This window comes from Patiria miniata, unplaced genomic scaffold (genome assembly GCF_015706575.1).
Source record: "Patiria miniata isolate m_02_andy unplaced genomic scaffold, ASM1570657v1 HiC_scaffold_20, whole genome shotgun sequence".
Taxonomy (NCBI): domain Eukaryota; kingdom Metazoa; phylum Echinodermata; class Asteroidea; order Valvatida; family Asterinidae; genus Patiria; species Patiria miniata.
Window position 1 is genome coordinate 36,968,938 of NW_024037059.1, and position 16,826 is coordinate 36,985,763.

Consider the following 16,826-nt stretch of genomic DNA (forward strand, 5'->3'; position numbering starts at 1 on the left):
TATGTTGCGCATTTTCATTCGCTGGTATTATTCTTAAGCAAACTTAGTCACACAGAAAGTGTTCAGATCATGTTTTTTTCGGAACAAGTGAAGGCCAAATTTGGAATGTTTTTTTAATTTAAGGTTGAGATTGAGGACAAGCTGAACGGCGTCATGAAGTTGCTGACAGACCAGCTGGAGTGGGTGACGCAGGCTGAGCGACGTGTGGGTTCGGAGCAGCCGCTGAGTGAGGAGTCACAGCCCCTGCTGTCACAGCAACAGGACCACAAGGTACCCAATCACACCCCTCTCAGATTGGGTTGAGCTGAACTTAATTATTCTGAAGATTAGAATTAACCCATTGGTACCAGTAGCCCCGAAATCGCCCTGCCTATTATTTCTGTAGCCCCAGAAACCACCAGTGGTTACGTGGTATGTGAGTTTCAAACTCAACGGTGAACTTGATGCTTGTGTTCTTAGGCAAGACACTTTGCAACAATTGTCTCTCTCTCTCCACCCGGGAGTATAAATGGGTACCTGTGAGAGTAGAGACCAGATTGCGCTGATCTCGAGAGCTGTTGCAGAAAAAATGGTCTCATAGCCTAATGATGTTGGGTAACACTTGTGAAGCACTTTGGACTGTTGCTATTCAAGCACCACATTATTATTATGAGGGTGATCAAAGCGAAGAGTCTGATATTAAATCTTTCCCTCCTTTCCTGCCACCGTTCAGGTCATCCACGATGACATCCAGGCTCACCAGAACCCCGTCCTGCAGGCCATGCAGGAGTGTCAGTCACTCCTGCGCCAGCACACCCAGAACCTGCGTCCCGAAGACCAGACCAAACTGACCGAGCTTCAATCGGAGCTGCGCTCCCGCTACGACGCCCTGTCCACCGAGTCGCTCGGCCGGGCCAACAAGCTGCGCTTCGCTGCCGAGGACCTGCCCAAACACGAGGAGGAAGTGGCCGACTTCGAGGGCTGGCTGCTCTCAGCCGAGCAGGCCCTGGAGTCCTCCCTGGCCAGCAAGTCCAAGGCTCCCGAGGCTCTCAAGAAGGAGTATGGCCAGCAGCGGGCCTTCACCGAGGACGTGATTGCCCACGCCGCCGACTTGAAATTTGTGGTCAAGGGCGGACAGAAGTTCCTGGACTCTGCTAAAGTAACTGCTCTATTGTATTCATTACTTGCTTTATTTCGTTGCTTTTAAATTGTTGAAAGTATTTTTTCAAATTGTTTGTCATTTTGCCTGTAGTTATTCAACTACTTAAAAAACAAAGGTTTAAAAGTTTATGAAAAACTAAAAGCAAAACAATTTCGTGAAGACTTATTTTGTTAGAAATGGTTTCACATAAACATGTTCTTCCTGTAAACAGGTGTATCGCCAAGACCTAGCCGTGTACCGGGACGCGGCCCTCCCGCGCCAGTTCACGCGCTCCTACAACGAGAACCCAGAGACCAACGCCATCCCCAACGGGCTGTCGGACATCAGCGGCCGCTACGAGCGGCTGAAGAGCCGCAGTATGGATCATGCCAACCAGCTGCGGGAGGTGGTGGAGAAGCAGCAGCGCTTCGGCGACATGGCTGATAACTTTGGCGGCTGGCTGCAGGAGAAGGAGGGTACCTTGAAGTCGTACCTCAGGGAACCCATCGGGGCTGACCCGGCCACCGTGCAGAAGCAGATCGACAGACTCAAGGTAAGGGCGCTATAATCTTAAAAGCACATAGGATCATTTGCATTTGTCCCAAAAGTAATCTACTGAATTGTTATCAAAAAGCTTACTTGGATTAAAGATTGTACTGCTACTAAACATCCTGTGAAATTATTCTGTCTGGCGTGCTGTCATTTGGAAGAAATAATGAAATGTAGTTGATTTCCAATGAATCAATCAATTGTCTGATTTTTGGAAATAAAGAGTGCTGTTGACGAAATCATGTTTCGTGATCAACAGGTTGTGCATGATTTTTCACTGTTTTCTCGAAAAGTGTAGTATCCACTGCGCTGAAACTTCAATAGGTTAGGTTTTGAACATTCTTCTTTGGATTTTGAGTAGTGTTTTTATTGGAAAAGAACCAAATGCATGAAGAGCAAATGATCCTATATGCCTTATTACAATGTTGTAGCTGAGGTACTCTTGATGAATCACTAGTACATCACAAGTCCAGTCACAAGCACATCACAAGTCCAGTCACAAGTAAATAACAAGTCGATTCACGAGTAAGGGGATGATCTGCATTTGTCTCGGTTCAGTTGAAAAGCTTGTGAGTCGACTTTGGACAGGATGACTTGTGGTGGACTTGTAGTGGACTTGTGATGACTTATGATGGGTTGTGATGACTTGTGATGACTTGTGTCGACTTGTGATGGACTTGTGATTTAGTTGTGATGACTTGTGAGGACTTGTGATGGACTTGTGATGACTTGTGATTGACCTGTGTTCACTTGTGATGGACTTGTGATTTAGTTGTGATGGACTTGTGAGGACTTGTGATGGACTTGTGATGACTTGTGATTGACTTGTGTTCACTTGTGATGGACTTGTGATTTAGTTGTGATTTAGTTGTGATGACTTGTGATGGACTTGTGATGACTTGTGATTGACTTGTGTTCACTTGTGATGGACTTGTGATTTAGTTGTGATGACTTGTGATGACTTTTGATGACTTGTGATGCCTTTTAATTGACTTGTGGGGACTTGTGATAGTTTGTGATTGACTTGTGATGATTTGCGATCCATATTAAGTATCTGAACTACAACACTGATTGAATAACAAGGTGTAACTGTTTGATTGTTATTGCATTTTGTCTGTCCGCAGATTGTGCACGACGAGGTGGTCCTTCACCTCAAGGACATTGAGAAGACCAAGGAAGCTGGAAGGGACCTGGCCGACGCCAAACCTTCGCTCCAACCGGACATCACCAAACAAATCGGTGAGTGAATAGTCCAGAGGAATTGGATGGTATGTGGTCAGCTCAGGGGGCGTCGCCCCTCCAGCCTTGCAAAAGAGGGGGCCCTAAGCCAATATTATAATTTGAATTTAGCAGAAATTGCACAATAGAAACTAATGGAAAAGGGTTTTAAAATGCAGCTATGTGCAGCTACATATATCACGAACAGCACCCCCTTGTGTTAATTCGGATCAAGCCTGCCCCGCCCCCTCCCCAGGGCACAATTTCAAAGAGGTGCTAAGCAGAAAATATATGCTTAGCAGAATTGTGTGGTAAGCAGAAATTGGCTGAGTACCAGTCACAAACTGTACACATTATATGAGATTTTGGTTTTAACCTGTTTTTGCTAAGCTTATAAGTTTCATGCTTAGCAGATTTCTATGCGTAGCAGCTCAACTGAAATCGGCTCCAGGTTTTTTTAATTTGCCACAAATAAAAAAAGATATATTGCAAATTTCAAATTTGTTTAAATCTCTTCATTTTCTTCGTAAAGATGAGCTGCAGCGTCGCTACAACGATCTGGACGGCCAGATCAAGGACCGCAGCCAGCAGCTGCAGAACGCCCTGACCCAGTCCCAGGACATCCAGGACAGTCTGGACAGCCTGCTGCGCTGGCTGGACGAGGCCGAACGCAACGTCCACAAGATGGAGAAGGGAACCGTGCTGGTGGTCAAGAGGGACCCCCTGGTGGAGAACCTACAACAGCAGAAGGTGGGCTCACGTCTCTGTGTGTAGATGATTTTGAAAAAAAAATTGCTGGATGCGTAATTGCTGAAAGACCGAATATTACAAATTGCGTTTCTGTGAGTCCTTTTCTAAATTGCTATTTCTCTAGCAATACAAGAGTTATTCACTTTTGCATAAGACATTGACCGAAAAAATCGGGCCATGCTTATTCATTGAATTATTCTTTACAATTTTAAATTATCGGCTACCAGACAATGATTCCATTTCTCGAATGGTAGGCTGGTTCCTGCCCCACAATCAATATCGATAATGTACGGACCGGGAGCCAGTCTGCTCGCACAGCAGATCTGTTTATGCCCAAAGCAAAAACCATATTTTCAGGGGTTTGCTGACCTCCAAAAGGATAAAAAGTTTTTTGGGTTGAAAGAAAACAAACAAGTTGAAAATGTATTAATAGAAAAATATTTGAGTTGGTGAAGAGCATAAAGAATGCAACTTTAAGCTGGATAGACTGAAATCTGTTCACATTTTCTTTGCTGGGCTTGCAGGTTGTGGAAGACGACATCGTCAGCCACCGTCCCAGCGTGGACACCATCAACCAGTCGGCTACCAACCTGATCCAGACCAGCGAGCCCAAAGTGGCCAAGGCCCTTCAAACCAAGCTGGACACGCTCAACGCACGCTACGACAAGGTCAGCCAGGGAGCCGACCGTCACGGCCAGACCCTGCAGACCATGTTCGACCAGTTGAACAACTTCGAGGCGGAGGTGGATCAGTTTGAGGACTGGGTGCTCCCGACGGTGGACACGCTGGAGTCGCGGGACATCAGCCGCATGGACCTGAACGAATGCGACAAGAAACTCAAGGTACCGTCACATTTTTCCATTGGCATTCAAATGTATTTTCAGGATTTTACAGTAACAAAAAATTCCAATATTCACCTTAACTCATTAGACCTTGTACCGCCCCAAACAGCCCTGGCTGTTACTCCTCATACCGCCGCACTTGCCTCAACCTCTTTACTGATTCATGGAGTAGTAAATACAGTGTACTAAAATTTAATACAAATGCTAAAAGTTAAAGAGAGTGACCCATCGTTTATTTCATGGACATTCCGGCCAGGGTGAGCAGCCCCACATTCTAAAGAAGTGATTTCCTTGTAAACAAACTTTTTGGTGGCAATTTGTGGGTTATTTTTTTGGGGGGGGGGTGTTTGAAATGTCATGGAAAACCAACAGTTTTTTTAAAGTTTACTTTATTGTCACTTGAAAAGGAGATGAAAAGTTACAACTTTACCCTCGTTTTGCAGGAGCAATAACGGACAGAGTTGTTCATCAGATGGAATTTGCCTTGGGGTGATATCAATTCAATAGTGGGTTTTGCCTTTCACCGGACAAAGTTATGTCATCCGGACCAAGCTCGCAAAATGTGTAAACAAAGTGTGACGTCATTATGTCTTGGACCTTATTTTATTTAGTAGAAGAATTTAATTAAAGAGGATTGAAATATAGGAAAGGCATCAAAATCCAGCCACAATAATTGTGGTATCATCATCCAATTATTTGGAAATGTTCTGATTTTGTGTGGACAGACTATCAAGCAGCAGCTGAGCGACCACCGCCAGGCCCACAAGCGCATCCACCAGCAGGGAGAGCAGCTGGTCCGAGACCCCAAGGCTAGCGACGCCTCCTACGTCACTGCGGTCCTGACCAACGTGGACGCCAACTGGCGCACCCTGGAGGAGCTGCTTGTCAAGAGGTAAAAACCTTGGGGAAAGTTTGATCAAGGACGTTTTGTTGATGAGTGACAACAAGAGATCCATGTCATATTTTTTCTCCCGCAGTCACACATCACAGAAATTCACAATCCTTTCTCCCCATTGTAAATTACTGTTAACTACACACTTAGTTCGGCAGTATGTAAGTTTTTGAGAAGGCAACCTTTTTACTGTGATTTTTTAGCCTTGGTCTTCAAGACACATTTTGTTTCTCCATTTAAAAGACACTTTTAAATGAAACGATTTAAAATCTATTTTTTTTTAAATCACATACCAGACTTGGACAAACTTTAAAGCCGACCAAGTTATGAGTATAAGTGTGCTGTTTCATTAAAAGAAATCACAAGAACAAAAGCAGATATTTGTTGTCCTGTTTAAGGGGCCAATTTTGTAATTGGCCAGTTTTCAACATGTTCAGTAGGGTTTAAATGCCAGTTTAAAACCACCCAAGCTCTTGACAAGAACAAGTTAACTTTTTGAGGTATTTATGCTTTGAAATTGAAAGTGTTTTGATACTAAGCGTATCATGGAAATAAATAAAAAAATAAGTTATTTTCAAGGAAAAAGTCTTACAAATTTTACTTTCAATGTTCTGTCATTCAGGAGCAAACAGCTAGACGCCAAGATGAAAGCCTCCAAGCGCTACGCCCAGTCCAACAAGGACACCAACAACTGGCTAGACACCATGGAGCACAAGGTGACCCAGCTGCAGCCGGTGGCCCACGACATTGTCACCCTCAACACACAGATAGAGCAACTCAAGGTGGGTACCAGGCGTAACACCCTCTGTTCACTGAGATCAAAATCTGTCCAAAGGCATGATATTTTTTTAGATGTTAGTCTGCAATCAGACTTTTTTGTATCTTGAAGAAAGACTTTATCAGTATAGACAGAAAATGCATCTTTTAGACCTTTCGTCAATTTTCAGACTTTCTGTTATAAAGTGACATTACCATCTTTGTATTTAAATATAAATTGCTAAATTTCAACTGGAGTAAAACTATTAAGAAGGATATTAGAAAATGTTTCGAAGAAATTTTTAATGCAAGTTGATTTTCATGGCTAAGATTGAGTTTCATTAAAATATTAAAATCCCTTTTTTTCTGTTTAAAGACACAGACTTTAATTTTGATTGATTTTTTGTCCATAGTTGAAGAGAAAGGGTTTGAAGTAGAAGAATAAACAATTGATATTTTTTCTCAACCTGTAACAGCCACTGAAGGCCGACGTCGTTGCCTACAAGCCCAAGATCGTGGAGGTCAACAAATACGGCCACAACTTCGACAAGCTCCTGCGAGATGACGACATGGCGATGACCATCCGCCCCCGCTACCGGTCACTCCAGATAGGCTCCACCCCTATGAGCGAGCAGCCGCGCAGGCCGTACGACGCCCCGGATGCAAGCGAATACACTGGAGAAGGTGAGATGCGGTTTGAGAAAAAGTCAATTATGTTAAATTGGAACCACTGATCTGTACATACAGGGTGATGCAAAAAGAAGGTAACCCACTTTTGACAGCAACTTTCACCTACTTGTTGAGCATATTTCAAACATTCAATTTAATGGTATTAAAATATTGATCTTTAAACATAATGGATGAAAAAAAAATGATTGCAAATGCACATTTTGTCTCTGAGATATGGTAGTTTAAAAATTCATGTGCCAAACCTGTTTGTCCACGGATGGCTTTATTCCATCCGCTCCGGAGTTTGATTTGATGACAAAAAACACTACAATAGACGTACACGTGGACAACAGTGATTTTGGTGACTTGTTTTCAAATTAGCATAATAACACTATTCTTGCGATTTTTTTAAAGATTTTTTCACCACGTATGGTTGAAGAGCTATACTTCACTACATTATTAAAAAACCCCAAAACAGTTCAAGTAAGTTAAGTAAGTAGGTTAAAATTCCTGTCAACGGTGGGTTTCCATCTTTTTGCTCCACCCTGTAGTGTCCAAATAGCACACTGAGGTTACACATTGAAGTCGCAAGTGGGCCGAAATGTAAACAAGTCTATGTTCTGTGCTATTGATCTTTATATAGAGATCAACGGATGCCTTGGCTGAACATGGTGGCGGCCATGTTGGGAGGGCCAACTCGCATAGTGTATCTAAGCAATGGGACGTTTTGCACACAATTACACGTTTCTCAAATTTGCTGTTGCTATCATTGACAGTACGTTTAAATTAATCCCAGAAGCTCATGACAGATTGTGTTCCCATTTTCGTACCAAAAACAGCACCCCACATGGCGTAACTCTCTATATATATTCCTCTAGTTAGCAGGGAATCCTTGCTCATGTTAACAAAGATTTATTTATTTATTATTTTTAATTAATTAATTTTGTTTATGTTGGAACAGAGGAGACCAAGATCCAGCGTGAGATAACAGACATCAACAAGCGCTACGAGGCCCTGAAGGTCAAGCTAGGGGACCGCGACGAGGAGCTGGACCTGGGCAAGGCGTACCTGGAGAAGAGCGGCAACATGGGTGGTCTGATGGACTGGGTGACGGTCACCGACGCCAGGGTGGTGGAATCGGCACCCCGCAGCAACGACATGGACCAACTCCACACTGAGCTGAAGTCCAGCAAGGTATGTGTTTGTGTGCCCAACCGGCCAACTTTAAGATGCTGATGACCACTTGGCAATCTTCAATGGCGGCCCAATGTTTCTAAACGCAAAAGGCCACAGCACATGTATGTCCCTGTAGTAGAATGAAGGAGAAATTAGGAAGAAATTTTCAAAATTTAGGAGGGCAATAATGCTCCTCTTCTATTCCCCAACAACTTTCTTGACTATGGCAATATAAGAGCCTCTTCAAAGGTATATAGGATCATTTGCATTCGTCCCCAAAATAACCTACTGAATTAGTATCAGAAAAGCTTACTTGGATTAAAGATCATACTGGTACCAAACACACAGTTAAGTTATTCCATCTGGCTTGCTGTCACTTAGAAGAAATCAAGAAGTGTAGGTGATTTCCAACAATCGGTCAAATGACTGATTTTTTGAATAAAGAACGCTGTTGATGAAATCGTGGTTTAGTGATCGAAACATTGTGCATGTTTTTTTCACTCTTTTCTCGAAAAGTGTGATATCCACCGAGCTGAAACTTCAACAGGTTCGGTTTGGAACATTCTTCTTTGGATTTTGAGTGGTGTTATTTTTGGAAACGAACAAAATGCATGAAAAGCAAAATGATCCTATGCCTTTAACAGAGAGTGAAAACAGCGGCATATTGTTCAGTAATACACATTCACACCAAGTAGAAAACCGAGCAATGTTATGTTAATTTATGCAACTTATTGAAAGGTTAATAGGGTGATATCAAGGCAAGCTCAAAATGAATATTTAATTGGTTCCTCTGGCAGACACTGCACTCTGACATCGACAGCAACAAGGCGGCCATCCTGGACGCCATCCACACCACGGACCAACTCCTGAAGGACAAGCGCAGCAAGCTGACACCCACGCAGGTGGAGGACCTGCAGGGCCGCAGCAAGGACCTGCGAGGGCAGTATGACCAGCTGACCAGGCGCTCCGAGGACGTGTGCAAGCAGACTGAGGACACGCTGAGCAAGATGAGGATTGAGATGGAGGAACGGGTATGTGTACCATTACCCTTTTTTTATATTTGTTCATATTTTACCAAATTTGGAGCAAAATCAACATTTTACTCGCAATCAAAATTTTACTTGGTATAACTAAGAAGGTAACTAAGTTGTTATTCGGTTGTATGAAAAAACAATTGAGGTGTCGATTATTGGGTTATATTTTCAAGTTTGACCAATCGAAAACTACTTTTCAAAAATGAAGGCTTCTTTTCAAAAGGTTGAAGACCATGTAAGTAAAATTCCTTGAACTCTCCGAAAGAAATGGAACTAACACAAAACTGGACAAAAAGTAGGTGAAAAAAAATTTCAAGACCAATTTTTTGAAAAGGCCAGTGAATTGCTGGTTATTGAAACTTCTGTTGTCGATATCATTTATGTCAATGAGTTGACACCCAAAATAAATAAGCCGTTTAATTAATCATAACTATAACTTTAAAAAGGAATGATTATTGTAAGAAGAAATAATTGCAAACTTGCGGGTCTCTTTCTTTATTCACTGAAAGGTTTTGCATTTTAATCTACACACTGCATTTTTGTGACAAATTATGGGTATGGTTGCAAAATTTGCCAGCGTGGAGTTCTCAGTTCTGTTTATTGCTTTGTCTTTGTTGAAACTTGACAGGCAAGGCTGAAGGCTGACTACGACCAACTGACCACCGAGCTGAATGAGCTGCAGGATTGGGTGACCAAGGCAGAACACCAGCTGGGATCAGAACAGCCACTCAGCGAACAGACCCGGCCTCTCAATGACCAGTACAACAAACACAAGGTCAGTAAGGGAACCAGTCTATTTAACCAAACACTCAACTCATTTGTGTTACCCACTGGAATCAGAATAGCCCTTTACTTTATCAATTCTGCCACAAATGTTAATAACTTTCCAGTGTTGAGACAGGGTTTGAATCCTACCCAGAGTTTTAGAGGGTTCGAACCTACGACCCCTGATATACTGCACTGGTGCTGTACCAACTGAGCTATTCAGTCCTATTTCGTCATAGTCTTTTGTTCACAGGCACTAGTTATAAGCTGTTAACCTATATGCAATGTAGTCACGGATCACGCCCAAAGTCACGATGCTAGCAACATCAGCAATGCTGCAAACCTGGGAAATAGCAAACCGGGTTCATGCAAAGAGGATGCGGCTTTTTATAACAAATTTTCAAATAAACTGTAACTGGAAACTGACTAAGTGCATTGCAATGATTTTCAAGTTGAACAAAGAAATTGACTGGAGTGGGGTTTGAACCTGTGACCTCCGGATTGCCATTCCAGTGCTCCACCAACTGAGCTCTCCAACCCTGTGTTGGCAGTTATCCATTTTGTCAGCGTCCTTATTCAAGATTTTATATTTTTAAATTTCGCAGACTCTGCACGAGGACATAGTATCCCACCAGGGCCCCGTCCTGGAGACTGTCCAGGAAGCCAACCAGCTGCTCAAGCAGCGCGGAGACAAACTCACCGACGAGGACCGCGGCGCGCTGCGCGGCACGGTGGACTCACTCAAGTCCCGCTACGAGGCCGTCAACGTGCAGTCCAACACTCGGCTGAGCGCCCTACGCTTTGCCTCTGACGACCTGCACAAGCTGGAGCCAGAGATTGGGGACTTTGAGGAGTGGCTTCGCAACACTGAACAGGTGGGCTTCAGTTTCTTTTCCGTATTTTCCTTTTTTTGTGAAGGGAATTACCAAGGGCGGATCCAGAGGGGGGGGGGGGGGGGCAACGGGGGCCATGGCCCCCCAAATCGTACCAATTTTTTTTTTTTAATTGACGTCGCAATAAAGGTAGGAAATTCACCACCGCCATGTTTTCCTCAAAAAATTTTTTTTTTAAGTTTTAAATTTTTTTTTCTTCTTCAGATTCCTCTAATCTCACCCCTGAGTATTGCATATTTCATGCATCCTTCATTTTTTTCCTTAATTGGTGCAGCAACTGGAGTCCTCACTCCGCAAGATCGAGTCTGAACCGGATGCCTTGCGAGACCAGTACACTGCCCAGCGAGACCTGGCGGAGGACGTGCTGACCCACGGAGCAGACCTGAAGTTTGTCAACATGACCGGACAGGCATTCATCAACAACGCCAAGGTAAAAACTACAAGCAAAGGAATCATTTCTTGTGGCTCCCTGCCGCAGTGGAGTCGAATTACTTTCGATGGATCACAAGTTGATCACAAGTAAATCATAAGTCAATTCTCAAGTCCAGTCATAAGTACGTGGGAAGGAACAATGACACTGGAATGCCTTTGATTAGCTTCTGACTTGATTTGGGACTGGGTGACTTGTGACTGCCTTGTGATGACTTGTGATTGCCATATGATGACTTGTGATTGCCTTGTGATGACTTGTGATTGCCTTCCGATGACTTGTGATTGCCTTGGGATGACTTGTGATTGCCTTGGGATGACTTGTGATTGCCTTATGATGACTTGTGATGACTTGTGATTGCCTTGTGATGACTTGTGATTGCCTTCCGATGACTTGTGATTGCCTTGGGATGACTTGTGATTGCCTTGGGATGACTTGTGATTGCCTTGGGATGACTTGTGATTGCCTTATGATGACTTGTGATGACTTGTGATTGCCTTATGAAGACTTGTGACTGCCTTGTGTTGACTTGTGGTCCGTCCAAAAATACTTTTGCCAAGTTGCCGAAATAATTATTAAATCATGGTATACTCAGTCTGAGAGCTTTTGAGAACAACTTCACAAGCTTGCTCAGGTGGGCGTTAAACCCATAGTTATGCCCATGGTCTATGAAGCATTTCTGTACTTGGCTTTACATAATTTTACAGCTTTTGTTTTATTTGATGGTAATTTTTTAAACAACAGTCTCGAAAATTTGTTCTTGGAGATAGTAGTTTCTGAATTTGTAAGAATGGTTTTGTAAGGTAACAATTAATTCCAATGCGTTTCAGAAACTGATTGTAAAAAGTTTTGATTTGATTTTGTGAATTGCAACAGACCTACAGGCAGGAGCTGGCCGACTTCCGTACCACGGCCCTGCCCCGCCAGTTCAGCCAGACCTTCAGCGAGGCGCCGGACTCCCACGTCCTGCGGGACAAGCTGGCCAACGTGAACGGTCGGTACGAGCGTCTCAAGGCCCGCTGCCTGGACCACCGCAACCGGCTGGCCGAGGTACAGGAGAAGCAGCAGCGCTACCGCAACGAGGTGGAGCCTGTCCTGCCCTGGCTGGACACGTCTTACGTGACCCTTGGCAAGATGACCAAGGAGCCCATCGCTGCTGAGCCGGAGGCCGTCAAACAGCAGATTGAACAACTCAAGGTATGGAAGCAGTAGTAGTAATGCATTGGGGAGATGTCAACTTTACGATTGGGTTTTACCCTTAACCCTTTAGTCACTGTAGTGCCCGAAACTGCCCAAGCACTCTATGGTTTTATTGATTCTTTAGTGAATAAACACAATGTAATACAATGTACTACAATGTATTGATTCTTTAGTGAATATACACAATGTAATACAATGTAGTACTAACAGGTTAATCAACCTAATTACATAATCACTCTTTAGCAGGATTCCCAGCCACTCTGGAAATCAGGGCAAACCTTGAAAATGAGTTTCCGTTTATCCAGTCAGAGAAAACATAAAATCAGGGAGAACTCAGAGAATTTGACAGTGACCCAGAAGGGAAACGTTTTTGACTGTTTGGCGTGTGTGTGTCTCTGTTGCATATGTTGAGGAAAGGATGGCTATATTAAAAGGAAGAAGGGAGGCTATCGCATGTCAACAAGTTGTTTGGTTGAAACTACCTCTTGACATGCTTGACCTCCCAGCCACCTCATTAAAGTGAAAATATTTCTCATGGAATTTGGGGAATTTCTCAGGGAAAACTTGGGGAATTTTGTTGTCATAACATGATGGGAACCCTTATAGACCATGTGAGCTTTGACGTCATGCCATTTAATACCCAATTTTCTCTTTGGGAAAGTAAATCCTCCACAGATCACCTTTGAAGGCTAGTTTATGTTTACCCCTCAAAGCAGTCAATATTTATACTGTAATTTGCTCCATGATACTGAATATTTTTTGTTGTTGCTTTGCTTTACTCCCATTTCAAGGGAGCTGGTCAAAGTATTTTTAGTGCCCTCCAAGGATCTTTCCCGACTCCTAACTTGTATCTTATTGTGCTATTCGTTCAGGCCTTCAGCGACGACGTTCTCCTGCACAGCAAAGACATTGACCGAGTCAAGGACACAGGCAAGGAGCTGTGTGACGTCCACGAAGATGTCAAGAAGGACGTCGGCAAACAGACACGTAAGTCACTTCGAACAAGAACAAAGATTTGTCATCATTCTTCCATTTTTTTTTTTTTTTTAAATAAGTTTGATCAAGCTCAATCCAGAACCGTAATTCCAGCAGTAGTCAATTTTGGTTGTACAAGATCCTGCACACTCGGCAGTTCTAGTGGAACTAGAACTATTAAGAACAATAATAGTTTGTCGGGTGTTGCATGAAATTTGGATCGCATAAAGAACTGACTCTCAGATCATATTGAGCGTGCTCAGTACAAAGAACCAAAGAAATCACAAATATATCACATTGAGGAAAAGAGTCTGTTTAACAGATTTGCTGGTTTTCAAAAGTTTACTTGTATATTTAAACAGTGATTCAATTCAATTCACCTTATTACTCCTTGACGCTAGGTGATGTGAGCGACCGCTACAGCCAGCTGGAGTCTATGATCGCCGAGCGCTCCAACCTCCTCCAGACTGCCCTGACCGAGTCCCACAGCGTCCAGGAAGGGCTGGACAGCCTGCTGGCCTGGCTGGACAACACCGAGGCCACGCTTGACCGGCTGCAGAACCGCACCACCGTCACTCTACGCAAGGAGCCTCTCAACGACCACATGCAACAGTACAAGGTGGGCGCTGATTTCCTTGGACTGGTTTGGTCTGTCTTAGTCCTTAGTCCCTGTACCGCCCCAAAGCACCATGCTTGTTACCCCCTGTACTGCCCCAAACCGCTCGAGCATTCTAAAGTTTAACCTTGGACTGGTTTGGTGTGTCTTTGTCCTTAGTCCCTGTACCATCCCAAATCACCCTGCTTGTTACCCCTGTACTGCCCCAAACCGCTCGAACATTCTACAGTTTTGTGGATTCGTCAGGGAATAAACACAGCGTTTGGTTGACGGTTGTTTTTGAAACTTGAGCTTCGTCTTCAGCTCCTCTGAGCATTACTACAGGATACTATATAAAGGTTTTGGACTGTAAATTTGAAAAGTGGCATCTCTGAGCTAGATGGTTGTTGATGTGCTATAATTTGTTCATTGCTCCTGATAACTCCCTACTCTTTTTTTTTTCGTCACAGAAACTGGTAGCGGACGTGGAGGCCCACAAGCCCAGCATCGACAACGTCAACAAGGCCGCGGGCAAGCTCCTGCAGACCTGCGAGCCCTCGGTGGCGCGCACCATCAAGTCCCGGCTGGACAACCTCAACACCCGCTTCGCCGACCTGGCCAAGCCTGCCCGGGACGGCTGCGACTTCCTGCAGCTGCTGACGGACCGGCTGAACCGCCTGCAGGACGAGGTGGACAAGCTGGAAGACTGGCTGATCCCGGCGCTGGACTCCCTGGAGGCGCCCGACATGAACAAGATGGAGATCGCCGAGCTCAGCGGCATCTTGAAGGTTCGGCAATTCTCCCAGATTTCTGTCCAGATTTTGCAAAATGAGTCATGAAGACATTTGTTTGATGTATTAGAAACATCAGCGGCTTGTGGGGAGTGATCTGTCTCGAGATATGCTCGTCTTTTTTTCTTCCGAGTCTCATTGACCACTTGTTTTATCTCGTTTCAGGACGTGCAAGACCAGATGGACAGACAGCGCCCTCAATACCAGCTGATCCACCAGCTGGCCAATGAGCTGACCAACGAGAGAAAGGTCAACGACCCTGGCGCGGTCAAGCACATTGTCCGCAACGTGGACGACAACTGGAACGCTCTGATTGAGCTCCTACAGTTCAGGTAAGTTCATACAATGTTCTGAAAATGGTGACATAGTTTAAAGAATAGTCTGTCAACAACATTTAAGGCTTTTACGAATTGTTTAGTCTCACATCTGTTTTTTTTTTTCACCCTTGTTTTTTATTGTCTTTTTTCCCGGGACAGACAAAAGATGTTGGAAGAGCGACGCCAAGCCCAGAAGTTGTACAACGACAGCCTGAAGGATGTCAGCACCTGGCTGATCGGGACGGAGCGTCGCTTCAACCAGTTCCAGCCAGTGGCTAAAGACATGGACACCATCAAGACACAATACGAGGAACTCAAGGTAAAAACTCACAAAATCCTGCCTCACGAAACCATCTTTTGAGAAGGCTGTGGTTTCCAAAACTTAAATAAAAAACTACAATTTGTTTGACCAACAGCTGTGGAATTTATTGCCATAATTCTAGGAACACTAGCAGTCAAAATAAGAGTGAAACTCCATTCCCCAGTGAAACAGGAACATGCTCATACTTGGTGCAAACTTGAACACATTCCTACGCCGATTTTTCTTCAGAGTAGAAATTCATCAACGCCACAAATGTTCAGTGAAGTCAAAATCACATTTTATAAATTATGAACTGGCGTTTAAATTTTCATTCATTTCAAACTCAACAATGAATTCAGGCCCAACTTTGCACACCAACAGTGTAACCGAATTCCGTTCACATTCGGTTCTTTACAGTGTCCAAATTTAAGTAAAGTTTCCACAGTTTAGTCTGGCATCCATTCTGGGGCCAGGTTGAGTTTCACAGAAAATTTGCTAAGAATAGAAAGTATTGGCTTATCAAAAACTGGTTACCAACCAAAGCTATGTGCAATGAAGATAGCTCATGCACAGTACCCTGCTGATTATTGCTTAGCATCCAAATTTGCTGATAGGTATTTCCATGAAAAAGGGCCCTGCGGATGGTGATGCTAGAGTCATTATGTTGGGTTTGGGTCGCAAATTATCCCTTTTAAAAACATTTCGTTTTGGTAACACATCCCCAGCCCCTGCGACGCGAGGTGGTCGAGTACCGCCCCAATCTGGACCAGCTGAATGACCAAGGCACCCGCCTGGACACCCTGATGCGGGGCATCACGACCGCCCCCAGCCGGCCCCACCGTCGCTCCTCACAGATAGTCACCTCCACGCCCAAACCGGACCAAGGACCCGCCAAACGGGCACGTGCCAAGAAGCCGTTTGAGGAGGCCAACATCAGCGGACTGATCGAAGGTGGGTCAAAAAAGTCTGGATTTCTGTCGATCAAACAGTTGGTCATTGAAGGAACGATTTGAAGATCGCGATTTTAAAAAATGGTTGATTGTTTCTTAGCAGCTAGGCTGTACTTGAAAACTTTGGAGTCCATAGATACTCTAACCTTATTTTCCCTGTCTCATATTTTTGTCTCGACAGAGGAGTCTGAGATCCAGCGTCAGCTGGCTGACATCAACAAGCGCTACAATGCCCTGGACATCAAGATCGACGATCGCGACGACGAGCTGGACACGGCCCTGGCCCTGGCGGACCGCACCAAGCCCGTGGAGGACCTCCTGGACTGGGTCAACACGACGGAGATCCAGTTGTCCCAGGCCCCACCCCCGCCGGGGATGGACCCGCTTGAGGGGCTGGAGGAAGAACTCAAAGCCATACAGGTAGGTACTCTCAAGCGTCAACGACAGAGGGCGCTGTGTCGTCATTGGTAAAGGACCAGTAGTCTCCGTATACTCCCAAAATGTGAACGATTCAGGGGGCGCTATGTCGTCATGAGGGAAATAAGGGCCCCCAGTCTCTGTATACTTCCCAAGCATGAACAATAACAAGCGCTGAGTTGTCCT

General features: G+C 44.4%; 1 protein-coding gene across 1 annotated transcript in view; it reads left to right on the forward strand.

The window, feature by feature from the left end:
• Positions 1-16,826, forward strand: part of LOC119728943 — a 288,712-nt gene that overhangs the window by 188,754 nt on the left and 83,132 nt on the right. The window contains exons 146-167 of the mRNA XM_038201391.1: positions 124-270; positions 713-1,138; positions 1,353-1,673; positions 2,794-2,908; positions 3,420-3,637; positions 4,162-4,479; positions 5,205-5,371; positions 5,994-6,153; positions 6,604-6,811; positions 7,758-7,990; positions 8,770-9,003; positions 9,635-9,781; positions 10,377-10,646; positions 10,939-11,094; positions 11,971-12,291; positions 13,167-13,281; positions 13,671-13,888; positions 14,335-14,652; positions 14,821-14,987; positions 15,132-15,291; positions 15,999-16,224; positions 16,405-16,643. Of these exons, the coding sequence (XP_038057319.1) occupies positions 124-270; positions 713-1,138; positions 1,353-1,673; positions 2,794-2,908; positions 3,420-3,637; positions 4,162-4,479; positions 5,205-5,371; positions 5,994-6,153; positions 6,604-6,811; positions 7,758-7,990; positions 8,770-9,003; positions 9,635-9,781; positions 10,377-10,646; positions 10,939-11,094; positions 11,971-12,291; positions 13,167-13,281; positions 13,671-13,888; positions 14,335-14,652; positions 14,821-14,987; positions 15,132-15,291; positions 15,999-16,224; positions 16,405-16,643 (4,884 nt within the window). The remainder of the gene's footprint in view (positions 1-123; positions 271-712; positions 1,139-1,352; positions 1,674-2,793; positions 2,909-3,419; positions 3,638-4,161; positions 4,480-5,204; positions 5,372-5,993; positions 6,154-6,603; positions 6,812-7,757; positions 7,991-8,769; positions 9,004-9,634; positions 9,782-10,376; positions 10,647-10,938; positions 11,095-11,970; positions 12,292-13,166; positions 13,282-13,670; positions 13,889-14,334; positions 14,653-14,820; positions 14,988-15,131; positions 15,292-15,998; positions 16,225-16,404; positions 16,644-16,826) is intronic.